The sequence below is a fragment of the Diospyros lotus genome, chromosome 15, assembly GCF_014633365.1.
Source record: "Diospyros lotus cultivar Yz01 chromosome 15, ASM1463336v1, whole genome shotgun sequence".
In the NCBI taxonomy this organism is placed as follows: Eukaryota; Viridiplantae; Streptophyta; class Magnoliopsida; order Ericales; family Ebenaceae; genus Diospyros; species Diospyros lotus.
In genome coordinates, this window is record NC_068352.1 from 16,040,129 (window position 1) to 16,053,999 (window position 13,871).

The 13,871-nt window shown below is 35.4% G+C and overlaps 1 protein-coding gene across 3 annotated transcripts; it reads left to right on the forward strand.

Annotated features, from left to right (window-relative positions):
* Positions 1-249: 249 nt before the first annotated feature.
* LOC127792194 (PLASMODESMATA CALLOSE-BINDING PROTEIN 2-like) lies at positions 250-3,047 on the forward strand. 3 transcript variants are annotated; one of them, XM_052322605.1, is made up of 5 exons: positions 253-447; positions 530-685; positions 1,796-2,284; positions 2,409-2,439; positions 2,541-3,047. In XM_052322605.1, the coding sequence occupies exons 1-5, from the start codon at positions 414-416 to the stop codon at positions 2,701-2,703; spliced, it is 873 nt and encodes a 290-aa protein (XP_052178565.1). In that variant the 5' UTR covers positions 253-413; the 3' UTR covers positions 2,704-3,047. The 3 variants fall into 3 exon arrangements, with proteins under 3 accessions (XP_052178567.1, XP_052178565.1, XP_052178566.1); XM_052322606.1 differs by having other exon boundaries at positions 267-447; positions 547-685; XM_052322607.1 differs by lacking the exon at positions 530-685 and having other exon boundaries at positions 250-447.
* Positions 3,048-13,871: the final 10,824 nt, after the last annotated feature.

Below are 13,871 nucleotides of genomic sequence, written 5' to 3' on the forward strand. Positions count from 1 at the left end.
AAAAAAAGTTTCTCAAAATTAGTTGGAACTTAATATTTTTTAATTTTAATATTTAATAATGAGCCTACCCTAAATCAATAAGAAAATAAAGATTAATAGTGATTTGGTGAATCTTGAAAGCCACCAAATCAGTATAATAAGGGCATAAAAAAGTGAAAAGAATGCGATTTATTATGAATTGAATTAAGTTGTGATTAGAAGTCCTAAATCTGGGAAATTATCACCATCACCATGATTACTATCATCCCTTGTGGAACCCAAATCCCACATCCCACACTCAAATTCCATACAATTCCCTCTTTTGCCTTGCCTTGCCTTCCCTTTCCGCCTTTTCCCTCCTTTTACCATCCTCCTCTCCTCATGCCACTGTCTCTCTCTTTCTCTCTATCGGAAGATATACATTTGTATATGCTATGAGGGACACAAAGTCATCTGCTTTTCAACAAGGTAATGATGCCCCCTCTGCTCTGAGATATCTACCCTTGTCTTTCTTTCTTTCTTTGTTTTCAATCCAAGTTCAAACCCACAGCCTGGTTTTGGACACAGTATAATAGCAACTGCGATGGAGCACAACCACAAGTGAAGAAGAAGAAGAAGAAGAAGAAATTCAAATTCCAAGAGAGAATGCTCAGACGGGTTCCCCATTTTCTTCTCTTCATCCATTTGGGCGTTTTTCTTTGCTCCGGTAACTTTCCCTTTCTTGATTCGCTCTCATAATCCCAAATTCTTCTGCCCTTATTTGGAGATCACTGTTCCTGTGGTTTCGGGTTTCAAAATTTGTTTCCCTGGGCTTCCCAATTTTGATTTGAATCGCTTTGTTGTAGTGGGGACTGGGAACTGTTTCCCCTGTTTTTAAGCGTTCTAGTTTGTTGAGCAGAATTCGATATTACCCTTCGAATGTGCACTGAGGAAAACTCACCAGACGCAACCCCCCGAAAATCCTCCTTGCTTTCGATAGGGTTGCTTGTAGATGACGCTATGATTTATGTATGCATAGCATTAAACTTTTTTGGATTTTTTTTGTTATCCCATTTACTGATTTCTCCAGTTATTTATTTCTGTTCATGTCGGGCAAGGAAATTCATTGCAACGCACCGATTCTTTCGTCTTGGTTTATGGGTCTGTTCTTGATCAAAAGTTCACTCTGACTCATTAATTTTTAATGCCCATATTTGTTAGCAAATGGGTATATTAATTTGAATTGAGATGGCTAAGCATCAGAATGTAGTTAAATGATAACTCTTTGATTGATTGGTTATAGTCCAACTTAAGAACATTCTTTTCAATTCACTATGCAGGCTGAAGCTTCAATACCAAGCTTCCAAGGATTTTTCTCTTTTCCCTCTCTCTGTTTTCTTGCCTTTTTCTCTCTTTCTTTCTTTCTCTAATTGGGTACCGCAAATTGAAGCTTTTCCATGTCTGATTGAATATGCTGAACTCCTGAAACTTACGTTCCAGAATAGAAAACAATCTTTCCATATCAATATTTAAGTTGAAGTTCCAAGCTTCTAAGAACTTTTCTCTTTTCCCTCATTCCATTTTCTTATCTTTTTCTCTCTTTCTTTCTCTCTCTCTAATTGGGTATATAGAAGCCCAATCATTGTTACCTGAACATACCTTCATCTGCATTTTGATATGAAATATTAGGAAAGATAGTTGTAACAACTCAAATTTTGACATTTTAATTCTTTTCAAACTCGACAATATTTTGGTAATATTTATATTCATTTACTAGTTCTTGGCAATAATTTGTGATTGAAGGCGAGGAATTCATCGAATTATTGTTCAATTTCAGGTTTTAGTATGATAGAGGGAGATAGCAAACAACTAAACCATGACAGGAAAGGCCTATTCTCTGCTTCCATTTCCACCACCGAAGCAGATATCACCACTCCTCTACCAACCGTTCCAACTACTAACCCCACCACTCCAATTGTCACAACTCCCTCTGTTGTTAATCCAGCAGTTTCAAACCCTGACTCACCTGCCACAATTAGCCCGGTCATGACACCTGCAACCTCCTCATCCTCACCGGCGTCTTCAGGAGGAAGCTGGTGTGTTGCCAGCCAAGCAGCATCCCAAATTGCCCTACAGCTTGCCTTGGACTATGCCTGTGGTTATGGTGGTGCTGACTGTTCGGCAATTCAGCTCGGTGCCAGCTGCTACAACCCGAACACAATCCGTGGCCATGCTTCTTACGCATTCAATGCCTACTATCAGAAGGATCCAGTCCCTAACAGCTGCAATTTTGGTGGCGCTGCCGTCATTACTAACACTGACCCAAGTAATAGCCATTTCCTCATCTTATAACATATGCAAGCTTTTCTGTGTTTGCTTATTACTGTTAACATCTTAAACATGTTCCATCTTGTTCGTTTCCAAAATTTGTTTCCTTTTTCTATGTTCAGGCACTGGGACATGCCAATACCCAACAACTAGGTGAGCTTTCTTGCATCTAAACTTGCTTTATTTCTACCTTGCAAATGTGCAAAAATTGGGCGAAAAAGAAGAGAAGCTGACAAAAGGTTTCTGAAACGCAGCACGAGCTCATCGGTTCTGAACACGACGAATTCAAGTGGATCAACAGTGTTCGGCGCAGGACCGACAAACCCTACCGGTTCTGCAGCTACCCAGCCAACTCCACATATCTTGTCAACATGTCTCATCATGCTGCTACTGCTGCTAGCCAAAAACAAGCTATAAATGCTCATATGGAAGCCGCAATCAGCGCCACTCTTTCTGCTCCAAGTTGGCTTTTTTACTAGACCAACAACAGAGAACAGGGGTTTCAAAATGAAATGCTGATTAAGTAGGGGACTTGTAAATGAAAGGCCTTAATTAGCCTCTGAATGGTTGTTTCATAAATGTTCTGTGAATGAGAGAGAGCAGGTGTGGGGCAGAGAGAATGGGGGGAGAGATCAATCTGTTGGGTTTCTTTTGTGTTTGTAGAAAGCATACTTCACCTCCTTGTTTCATTGTATTTCTAGCTAGAACAATAATATGAGTTTTTATTTTTTTTTATTATATTTATTTTATTTTTGGACAAATTCAATGTAATATTATGGGTTTTGAGATTGGTTTGGCGATTAAGGAACAGGAATTGGGCTTGTACTGTCAGAGTCAAGCCCTCTGCAAAACAGTGCATGAAAAGTAATAGATGGTTGCTTTCTATTTTTCAATAATTTATTATTATTATTCAATAATTTTATTATAATTATAATGTCAATGTACAATTAATGTGGATGGCTTGATAATTCCAAGTTAAAATTTGACATTTTTTTAATGATTAGTATAATGAAATGTAACAAAGGATTGAATTTTATTGTCTGGTAAGTGTGAGTTTCTGAAAAAGAAAGCTTAACAAGATACGCAGTCCTAATTTTTCTTACAGGGCAAAGAACATTTTGGACAGCCTTCTCCCCCTTCCCCACTAAAAAAGTGAAAAGAAGGATAGAAAAAAGGGGAAAAAAATAAAAATAAAGAGAAAGGAACAGAGGAATAAAATGGAAAAAGGATAAGTGTTATTTGAATATTACTGGCTGCCAGCCATGTGAAAGTGAAGAAACCCATCCTAATCTATTTGTGGACATCCTTTTCTTCACCCTTCACCTTAAAATATATACTTTTAAGATGGACAAAGACAAAGTCTAGTACATTGGGTCTTTTAATTTTATTCTAGGACGGATTCTTCCACTAACTAGCATTACTACTCTGTTTCCCATGGTATCTTCCATTTGTAAACCTAAACACATATGCAAGGTTGTTATAATAGATCCTGAGGATGGATTATTCTTTGGGAAGGAAGACATGAATGATTCATTGAGCCGAAAATTGGGGAATCGGAAGCAAAGGGGATACCTATATGGAGTGACTTTATTGTTTATGTGGATCATATTAACACGAGAATGTTAACATAACGTTTGTGTAATGCGGATAAAATGAGAGGGGAGTGGGGTCCACACCGGGGTCCAAGTTGGGATTTTGCTTCGAACAACTCTTTTACCATTTCTCCGGATTTGGACTATTGAAGGAGGAGCCTACCAAAGCTCCTATAGGTTGCTTCGAGGCAGTGGCGGATCTAATAGTGAGCTGTCCTTGGCTGAAGCCCAGGACAGCTCACAAAAAAATTAAAATTTATAGTGTAAATATTTTAATTTTTTAATAATAGCCCACTATTTATTTTGCCCAGCCCACCTCAATTCATGTGCCTGCATCCGCCCCTGCTTGGAGGGATGAACAGTTGACTTCACTTAGTTTGGCGCTTTCTTGTTCTAAAATTTTAAGGCTTTCTTCTAGTGGGTTGACTGTTGACATTTTCTTTTTCTCTTTGAATTATAGGCAGCTCTTACTTGTAATTGGGCCTCACGAGCTTGGCTCTCTTTAAATTATTAAGGACTCCAAGTGCGCTTCCCTCTCACCAACAATAACAATATTAATTCAAGTTAATTCATGACGCTCCTTTTCTCTTCGTTTTCAGCCTCTTTTAGCTAATTAAACTGTCAGGCTTTTGGTTCATTCATTCATGAGAGCAAGCAAGTGTCCGATTCTCTTTTAATTGGCATTCTATGTTTGAGTAAAGTTGGACTTCCAGTTCGAGATATGAGATTTTTCTTTATTTATCCCTCGCACTCTCTTTCAATTCAATTCAGCCTTCTTCTCCCTTATCTAACTTCAACCATTTGTGCTTTTAACTACGGCACACCCTCTCTAGTTTCAGCTTGAGGTTGTGGATTTCTTCTTCTACGTACTCTTGGAGTGATTGAGACTACAAATATTGTTGGGTTATTCAAGTTTGAAAGTTGAGCATTTGCCTCGGATAACATCTTCTTTGATTCTAGAAGCTGGCTTGCTTGTCTAAAAACTTGGTTGAGTCAGTTGGCCTTTCTCCACATATAGTTGAAGTACTTCATTTCTGTTGTGTTTTAAGGCTGATTGTGTGGAGGAGCGTTGGGGGACGAAGCCTCTCAAGATCCACTTGATTCCTTCCTTATTAGGGTAAATAAATTTTCAATTGGGCCTCAAATAATTGAATTTCATTGGATTTTTTTTGTTTAGTTTAATTGTTAAAAAATGCTACTTGTACAAATAACTGGATTATCGAGAGGATGACCGAATGTGCCAATGAAAAAAATGCCCTCACCTAATTTGCTATTGCCGCCTATGGATGAAGCTTAATTGGGTTTCATGAAACAAGCTCGATCGGGCTTCATCTAGGCCCGATTGAGTTTTATGAAACCCGAACTTCTCTCGTTCGCAATGCCTTGATGATTGATGATAAAATCTAATATATGAAGTCCGATTCGATTATCAGGCCTGTCATTACGTCGGTACATATAGCATGATCCTTAATTGTTCTACTCACCCTTTTAGTGCTTCGATTATGGCCCAATACTCAAATAAAATAGTACTTGTGAGTTAATTAGAGACTTGAACTATGATTGACTTGGTAACATGCAAACAAATAAATGAGTTACTTGACATCTAGTTTGATGAAGCTTGAAGGTTATCTAGTGTTAGTTTGAGCTGAGTTTCTAAGAAAGTTGGTTGGTTGATCTCTGTTTGACCTTCTATAGATTTGATCAATTCTTTTTGTTCTAGCTTGCGGATGGTTTCTTCTTTGTCTTTTACTAATGATTTTAGTGTTTCCATGTTGAAAGTGAATTGTTTCTTGGCTAATTGGCTTTACTCATTATGGACTTGGAATCTACATTGAGCTAATATTGATTTTGATGCTTCTTACAAACGTGTATTAAATAAGTACATAACACAAAATCAAGACATCAATAGTTTAAATATGAAAGTAGACTAAAATTGTGAGTTAATAGAACTTCAGTTTAAATAATTTAATACAAAACATTCGACTATTAATCTTAAATTAATTGAGTAATGATAGTTGGGAGTTTAAAATTCAAATTCGACTTAAGTCAGTTAATCAAGTAATATCCTAAATTATTTGAGTAATATTAAACTAAAGTAAGTTAATTGAGTAAACTTTTGATATTAACTGAGTAACATCTCAAGTATTAGTAAATTAATTGGGTAACCTTTTGATATTAATCAACTAACATCTCAAGTATAAGTAAATTAATTGAGTAAGTTTTTGATATCAATCAACTAATATCTTGAGTATCAATAAAATAATCGAGTAACTTGTTATAATATTCGGCTAATATCAACATGTCTAGAAATAAGTATAACATATGTAGTTTTCAAAGTTTAATTGAGTAAAGGAAAAGTAAATAGAGTATTATCCGAATAATTCTGCAAGTGTTTAAAGAGCTTGTTGAAATAATCGACTAATTATAATCATTACTCGAGTAAAACATCACTTGTACTAAATTATCTTGATATTAATCGGCTGTCCAAGTACATTATTTGATTCGATTAAGAATCTATACCTAAAAATTACTCAACTCTTATTGATTCTTACTCGAGTAATAATAGAGATTAATCGAATAAGGCTTCATATTAATCAAGTAACCATTTTTCTTAATCAACTAATCACTAATATTGATCAATTAATCCTCTTACACTACATTAAATGTAACTGGTTTCTCGAATCCAAACAATTAGAATTATATTAAATGTTGTATGAAAGATCATGCATTAAATAAGCTTATAATTTACCTGTTGCATTGATTTCTAACCGTTGACATGGAAGAAAGAAGAATGTTTTTTTTTTTTTTTTGAAGGTTGGAAAGCTTTGATGAAATATCTAGTAGAAGGCTATATATAACTAATTCTCGGGCAAACATAACAGATAGATGCACTCATAGAGAAGAAAAAGTTTGAGATACACAATTACAAATAACTAAAGTCAAGAAAAGCTTTGATAAAATTTTTAGTTCTCATTTTTCTTTGAATTATTCTTTTAGAGAAGTTGTAGTACTTAACCACATTTTTTATATTCTTTGAAATTTTTCTGTGAGAAGCCTATTAGGATTTTGGATCGAAAAAAAATCGCAATCAAATCATTAAACACACAAACAAACACATAATTTTAAGGTGAAAAACCCAAATCGAGAAAAACCTATTAGTGTACTTGATACATTAAAATGTGATATATTTATTGAGTAATATATCTAGTTGTTTCATGTTCGTGCTATCTATTGCCAAACTTTGTCTTTTGTATTTATTTATTCATTCAACAATTACTTAAATACAACATGCTTAAAGACTAGGTTTCTAAGTTTACTTTGTATAGAAAGGAATTGAGGTGTGACTTGAATTGTAAGGTCCTTGATACACCTAAGATTATACCTTAAAATGTATCTAGTCAAAATTTTCATTGAGATGGGACATCAATGATGCAAAGAGATTGGCGTGTACTATGTCGTCACCTTAGGAAGGTGGTAGTTGATCTTACAGACTGTGGGCATTGGATGCCTAAGCTAGTACATGGGTGCTTGTTGGAGAACAAGTTCACTAGATAGTGACTCAACCAAAAAGGATTTCTTATGGATCTTGCAAAAGTGTCTAAGAAAACCTTTAGTGGTGTTTGTATAAGTGATCATTCAACTTGAGGTCACTATTGTGTATTACATGTGAATTTGTATGTTTTGACATTGTTAAGGAAGCATCTCAATAAGAGGTGTCAGTACGGCAATGATTAAGTATACCATGAAACATGTGAAGGCTATGCATAAGCCAAGATAGGATTCATCGACCCCTAATTTGTGGAGATATGTCTTGTGGGCCCTTTGGTGAAAGATGACTTGAAGTTTAAGGCTATAGTTAGATATTAATCCAAAGGAAGTTATTCTTTTGGGAGACCAAAGAAATATTATAATCAAGCATTGAATAGGGACTGACACACAATCCATGTCCCCAATTGATTGAGATACTTTAAATTGATGAAGGGATTGAATTGCATGATAAGACCATCACTGAAAGACAGTGATCATAAATTGATCCTTCTACCAATTAGGGGCCATGATGGGTTGCTAGTTTTCGCTCATGGTTTATGAATTTATTCAATAATGACTTTATTTGATAAAGTCATATCCTAGTCAACATATGTAGAAGTCTAATGGGCCATACGCAATAAGGGTTTGCAAATACAAGGTAATGGCGGGCTCAATTAGGATTGGGAATCTTGATGAAGAGCTAGAGTTCTTAAATAATAATAGTTAATATTTTAGAACTTATAATAAATTAACCTTTTAATTAAGTTTATCATAATTTACCTGAAATCGTAGTTGGACTAGGCTATCTAAATTAAGGGCTTGGGTCTTGGTGGATTGTTACTTAATTAAACTATGCGCTAATATTTTGATCTTTGTTTTGGTTTTGATAATGAAAAAAAAAAACTAATGGTTTATATTTAAAAATAAAATGGTTCATATGTATTGGCCTAAGTCACATCATAGATATTTAATTGGCATACATATTCAATTGGTTCCAAGTTTTGAAACAAAAATCAAGTTTGAGTAATTTAATCACTTGAGAGCATCGAGAAATGAAACAAAATAATTTGAGTTTAAATCTCATAAACAAAATAATTTGGGTTTAAATCTCATCAAGTTCCAAGTTTTTAGGATAATGTTGACTGTTTCTATATAATGTCGACCGGTGTTTGAATTTTCAATACTAATTTGTCGACCGTTTCCATGAAACTGTCGACCGTTTTTATTGCAAGATCTTCCAATGGCTAGTTTTGGAGGGCATTAAATGCCCTCCAATTACCTCGAAAGGTCAAAATTTTGGTAGCACTCACCCTCAACTATAAATACTTGATTGGTGTGCAGCATTTATGGGGTAAGAGAATATTCATTACAAGTGTTCAAGTGCTCATATTTGTCTCTTAAACTTTAAATTATCACAATTTCTCTCAAGGCTACTGTTACATTCATTGTTGCTATTTATTTTCACAGCCTTGTATTAGTTGAGAGACATTGTAATCAAGAAGTTTAATTCCCAGATTCTCTATTTTTATTGAAAGAATTTTTAGTATTACCTAGCAAGTGCTAAAAGGCCTACAAGTATCGTAGGAGATTGTATCATTTAGCCTTTTTGCTAGAAAGCCTATCTTGTAGAAAGGGGGTTATTTCTTTTAATTAGTGGATTGATTCAAAAATCCTTATTGAGGAACTAAGGTAATGGACTAAGCTTGGATTAAGCTGAACCACTATAAATCATTGTGTTATTCTCTTGCTTGTACTTTCTGTTTCATTTATTGCTTTAAGCATTTCCTTGATAATTCTCACTTGCATTAAATCATATTTTTCATAAAAAAGATTTTGATTTTCTCTCAAATTTTTAAGTGTACCAATTCACCCCCTCTTGGAAGCGTGCCTTAGCATATTATTTATATTAAGCGCTTCCTTTTATAGCTGTATCAACCTTTTTGGCGCTTTCTCTTGGATTCCTAGTGGCGGGATCTCCAGGAGCAGGGTCATTATAGTTTCCAACAGTGAGGGATGCGATTCGACACGATTTCTTTATCGTTTCTACAACGGATTCCGTAGAACGCGTGGAGAAGGACAACATGCCTGGGACACACCTCTTCTTCTCCAGCCTCGTCTCTTCTCTCTCTCCTAGTCGTTTGTTCGAATTTAGGAGCTTTCAGGGTTTTAGGGCTTGATATATAAGGAATGAATAGGAGAACAACTAACGCTTTTAGCTTGTTGTTGGTTGCATTTTCTCTCTCGGCTAGTGTATTCTCTCTTCTTCCAAAGCCTTATAAACCCTTCCCCTTTGATCCTTATTTGCTTCATTGATTCCTCCATTATTAGAGTAGCAATCCAACAATATAAAGGGTTTATATTCGTTTTGGAGATCATTCCTTTGAACTTATTTTTAGCCTTATCATTTTGCAAGTAGCTTGGCTAGCACATAAGCTAGCTTGCAGAACTCAGCCCCTATTTAGAGCGTGGATTAACTAGGCCCCTCATGCTTTCGACGGTTAGACTAGTCATTCGAGAAGTCGTTCGGGAGCTGTCCGGTGAGTAATCGTTGCTGCCATAAGAGGATTTTTCAGACTCTACATTGGAACGAAACTCTACAGTGAGGTATATTTCTAACGCCCTATGGAATGGTTTCATTTTGTATTACATATGGTGTAACAACTCGATATTTTGGGGAAAAAGAATAATGGAAGGGAATAAGTTATAATTTTTTCTATGTCGATTAAGTTTGTGGGCTAGGAGGAGGATCGCATGTGGAGTGATTGAAGGCAAATCAGGAAGTAAGGATGTTGAATATCGAGGGATCCAAGTTAGCGGTGTTGGGAGGTAGGTTGCGAAGGATGTTGGAAGAAATTGGGATTGGTCAATCGATTGACAGATGGAAAGTAAGCTATCGATAGATTGATGGAAATGATTGTGTCTATCGACAAATGGGAGTAATATGTTGACAGATTACAAGGGAAAATGGAGGAATCTATCGACAAAATGGGGTGATCTGTTGACAAATTGCTGAGGGAATAAGGAAATTGTCAACAGATTGGAGCGGGTCTGTCGACAGATTAGGAAGGTTGGCTTCTGATAATCGACAATTGTCTTCAAAACTATCGATCGATTGTGGCTGAGCATGATTTTCTAGGCCATTTGGTTTATAAATTCAAGAGGGATGGGGGAGAGAAGTCGGTGGAAACTTGTAGAAGGTTGGAGAGGGTTGAGAGGCGGTGTAATACACTTGATAAGTTATGATAAAATTATCAATTAAGAGAATATTGGTATATGAAAATTTCCATAATTGCCCTTGAAATAAAGAAAAGGCACATAATATATAAGATGCCTTAAGAAGGGCAAAACGGTAGTTTGGAGTTTCGTCCCATAAAAGGGTAAATTATTTTTGGAGAAATTATTTATATCGAAGAATTGATTTTGGGAGAATTTAATTCTTGTTTAAGTGCATGGGTAATTAGAAATTAAAATGGAAGCCAAGTAGATTAGATTGGTGACACTTGGCAAAATCTCATGGAATGGGATTTAATTTAATTTAGGAATAATAAATTTGTTGATTAAGTGTAATGGGACACTTGGCATGATCTTGTGAAATAAGAGTGGGATTTAAAGAAATTCAAAAAGAAAAAGAAATTAGTCTCTCAAGCATTAAATGAGAGTCATTATGGAGAGATTAAAAGAAATTCCATATTAAATGAAAATTAGTTATGCATTTATGTGGGAACATGATGGATTTAATTAAATGCCAAAGTAAAATGAATTAGGTCTTTCAAGAGCAATTTAAATAAAATCAAAAAGAAAAGATATTAGTCTCCATTAAATGCTTGAAAAGTTATGGATTTAAATTAAATGGAAAATGGAGAAATTTGTCAATCTTGAAATTAGTCATTATTTATTAATTTTAAAAATTGGAGAATTATGGGAATTAGAGATTGATCGAATGGTTGAGGATTTAATCTCCAAAGAAAATCAAAGGATGAGATTTAAAGAGACTAAGTCTCTTAGATTGTGTTTCTTTAGAGACTAGAGATGAGTTCTCTTAAAATCAATGGCTAAGATTGAGGATTAGGAGAAGCACAAGGATTGTGCTTGTATTGGAGGGTTGAGATTGAGTCTCTTGAATTAAAGAAAAACCAATGGCTAAGATGTAATCTTGAGTTTTGGCATGGATTGAGTAGGAAATCTCTATAAATAGGGAGTTGAGATTTTTGTGCAAGGTTTTTCCACATATTAAGAGAAAGAGAGTAAGAAGAAGTTTAGGAGAAGGAAGAAGAAAAGCAAGCAAGAGGTAAGCCTTAGTTTAAATTTCTTCAAGTGTGTAGGTTTCATTCTCCATTCATTCTTTAGTCTTAAAGATCTCTAATGCTTTAAGGTGATTAAAAGCCAAAGAGAGAGTCTTGGCAAGTGGAAGTATTGAAACTTCAAGGAAAGAGATAAGGGATAACCCCAAGTGGTGGGGCTTTTGCTTGCATTTGTACATGTTTTGAATGAGTTACATGTAATGGTCTTTTTGCATGTTTTGTATTCTAGTGGACCTATGGCCATAAGGAGAACTAGTGATGAGAGAGCGGTTGGTTGGTGCCTTAACCTAAGTGGTTATGAGGGCATGGAGGACTACCCATAATATGCATTGCATTTGCATTACATGTTTATATTCTCATGTTATATTTACATTTGCATAGCACCCTTACTGAGCATTGGCTCATAAGGTCCTTTGACCTCTATGTAGGTGGAGAATCATCTAAAGGAAATGGAGTGTTGGAAGGTTAAAGGTCAAGCAAGAAGATTGCATGCGAAGTTGTATGTATTTTGTGGGTTTAGTGAGTAATGTTGTATTTATTTTGTTAAATATGTAATGTTGTATTTATTTTGTGGGTTTAGTGAGTAATGTTGTATTTATTTTGTTAAATATGTAATGAATGCTTAATGTGGGTGAAAAGTGGCAAACTTGAATGTTTTGGAAGCCATTTGAAGTGTAAAAGCATTCTAGAAATTTTGGATTTTAAAGGAAAAAATATATATATATTTTTATTAAAAAGGTAGGAGGCTGTGTGCTGGTGCCAGGGTGCGAGGCTAGGCGCGCCTGGGCGTGGCTGCGCACAGCGTGCGCGCGGCCAGGCGGCCAGCGCGCTGGGGGGCGTAGCTTGCTGTTGCCCACCCCCCTCTGCTGTTTGTGACTCTTTTTATTTTTTTATATATTCTCTGTTTATTTAAATATAATATGCTCTTTTGGGAATTTCTAAAATAAATTATGTTTAAATAAATAATTAAATGAGTATTTTTAGCCTCCAAATTAATTATTAAATTAATATAAATTTGAGGCAATTGTGGAAAAAATTTCTATATTTTGAAAATTAAATAATTGAGTATTTTCCTTAAATTTTGAAAAAAAAAATGGTTGAGGATGCCTTGATGTTTTATTTCAAAATTTATTTCCTAAGTGTTGAAAATTTGAGGTATTTTGAAATAATTAAAAGAAAAATCAATGGAGATTTGATAAGGAAAATTTTATTAAAATTTTTGCAAAGAAAGATTAATCCAAATATTTTCCAAAGGAATTGAAAGTGAGATAAATGGCTTAATGGTTGGGGCATCGAAAAGAAAAATTATTTTCTTATAATTAAGGCCTTATGCCATAATTTATATGAAGCAAGTGAGTTAGTTTATTTCTTTCGATCCTGGGAAGTCATCCTTAGCTCTTCATTAGAGAGCTTGAGAAGGGGTGACGCTTTGTGAGGTTTCGGGTTTATTTGTCTTGGGGTCGTTTCGATAATTCCCGGATCCTTGAGTGGAGCGAAGGGAGGGCAAAGCCTAGTTCCCACCTAGGCCATTTCTCATTGAAACGTAATCGTCTCTTCATCTTTGCCCTAGCGTGTGAATAGTAAGCTGGCTATTCGTGAGTAACACCCGTAGGTGGGAGCGGGGCGTTACAGGCGATGAGTTCTCTTCTCTTTTCCTCTATTTCTTCTCTCTTTCTCCTTTGGTTATTGGTGCTTCAAGAAGAGATTTTGGGGAGAGGAGGCTGATCTTTCACCATCTTCATCCTTCTCTTGGATGGTTTCTTCTAGGTTGGTGAAGATTGGATTCGTGTTGGAGATTTTCTCAAGCTTGGGTCAAGGGTGAAGCTTAATAAGGCAAGTTCTACTTCCTCTTCTCTTTGTGTTAGAGGCAAGTTTATCTCCTATTGTGGTTATAGATGCGAGACTCTCTTGTTCCTTTCTTTTCATGCATGATCTCTCCCTTTTGTTCTATATGCAAGTTCTTCATCCTCTTTTCCTTTTAAAAGATAAGATCTAATCTTTCTTTAAGCTCTTTAACTCTTGAATCAAAGATTCTATGTGGTTTTATCACTAAAACCTTCTATTTTTTTGGAGAAGAGTTCTTGTAAAGCTTCTATGTAGAAAGGATTGTAAATCTCTTATGGTCTCGTAGTGCTTTGGAACTCAAAATAGGGTTTGTTCTACC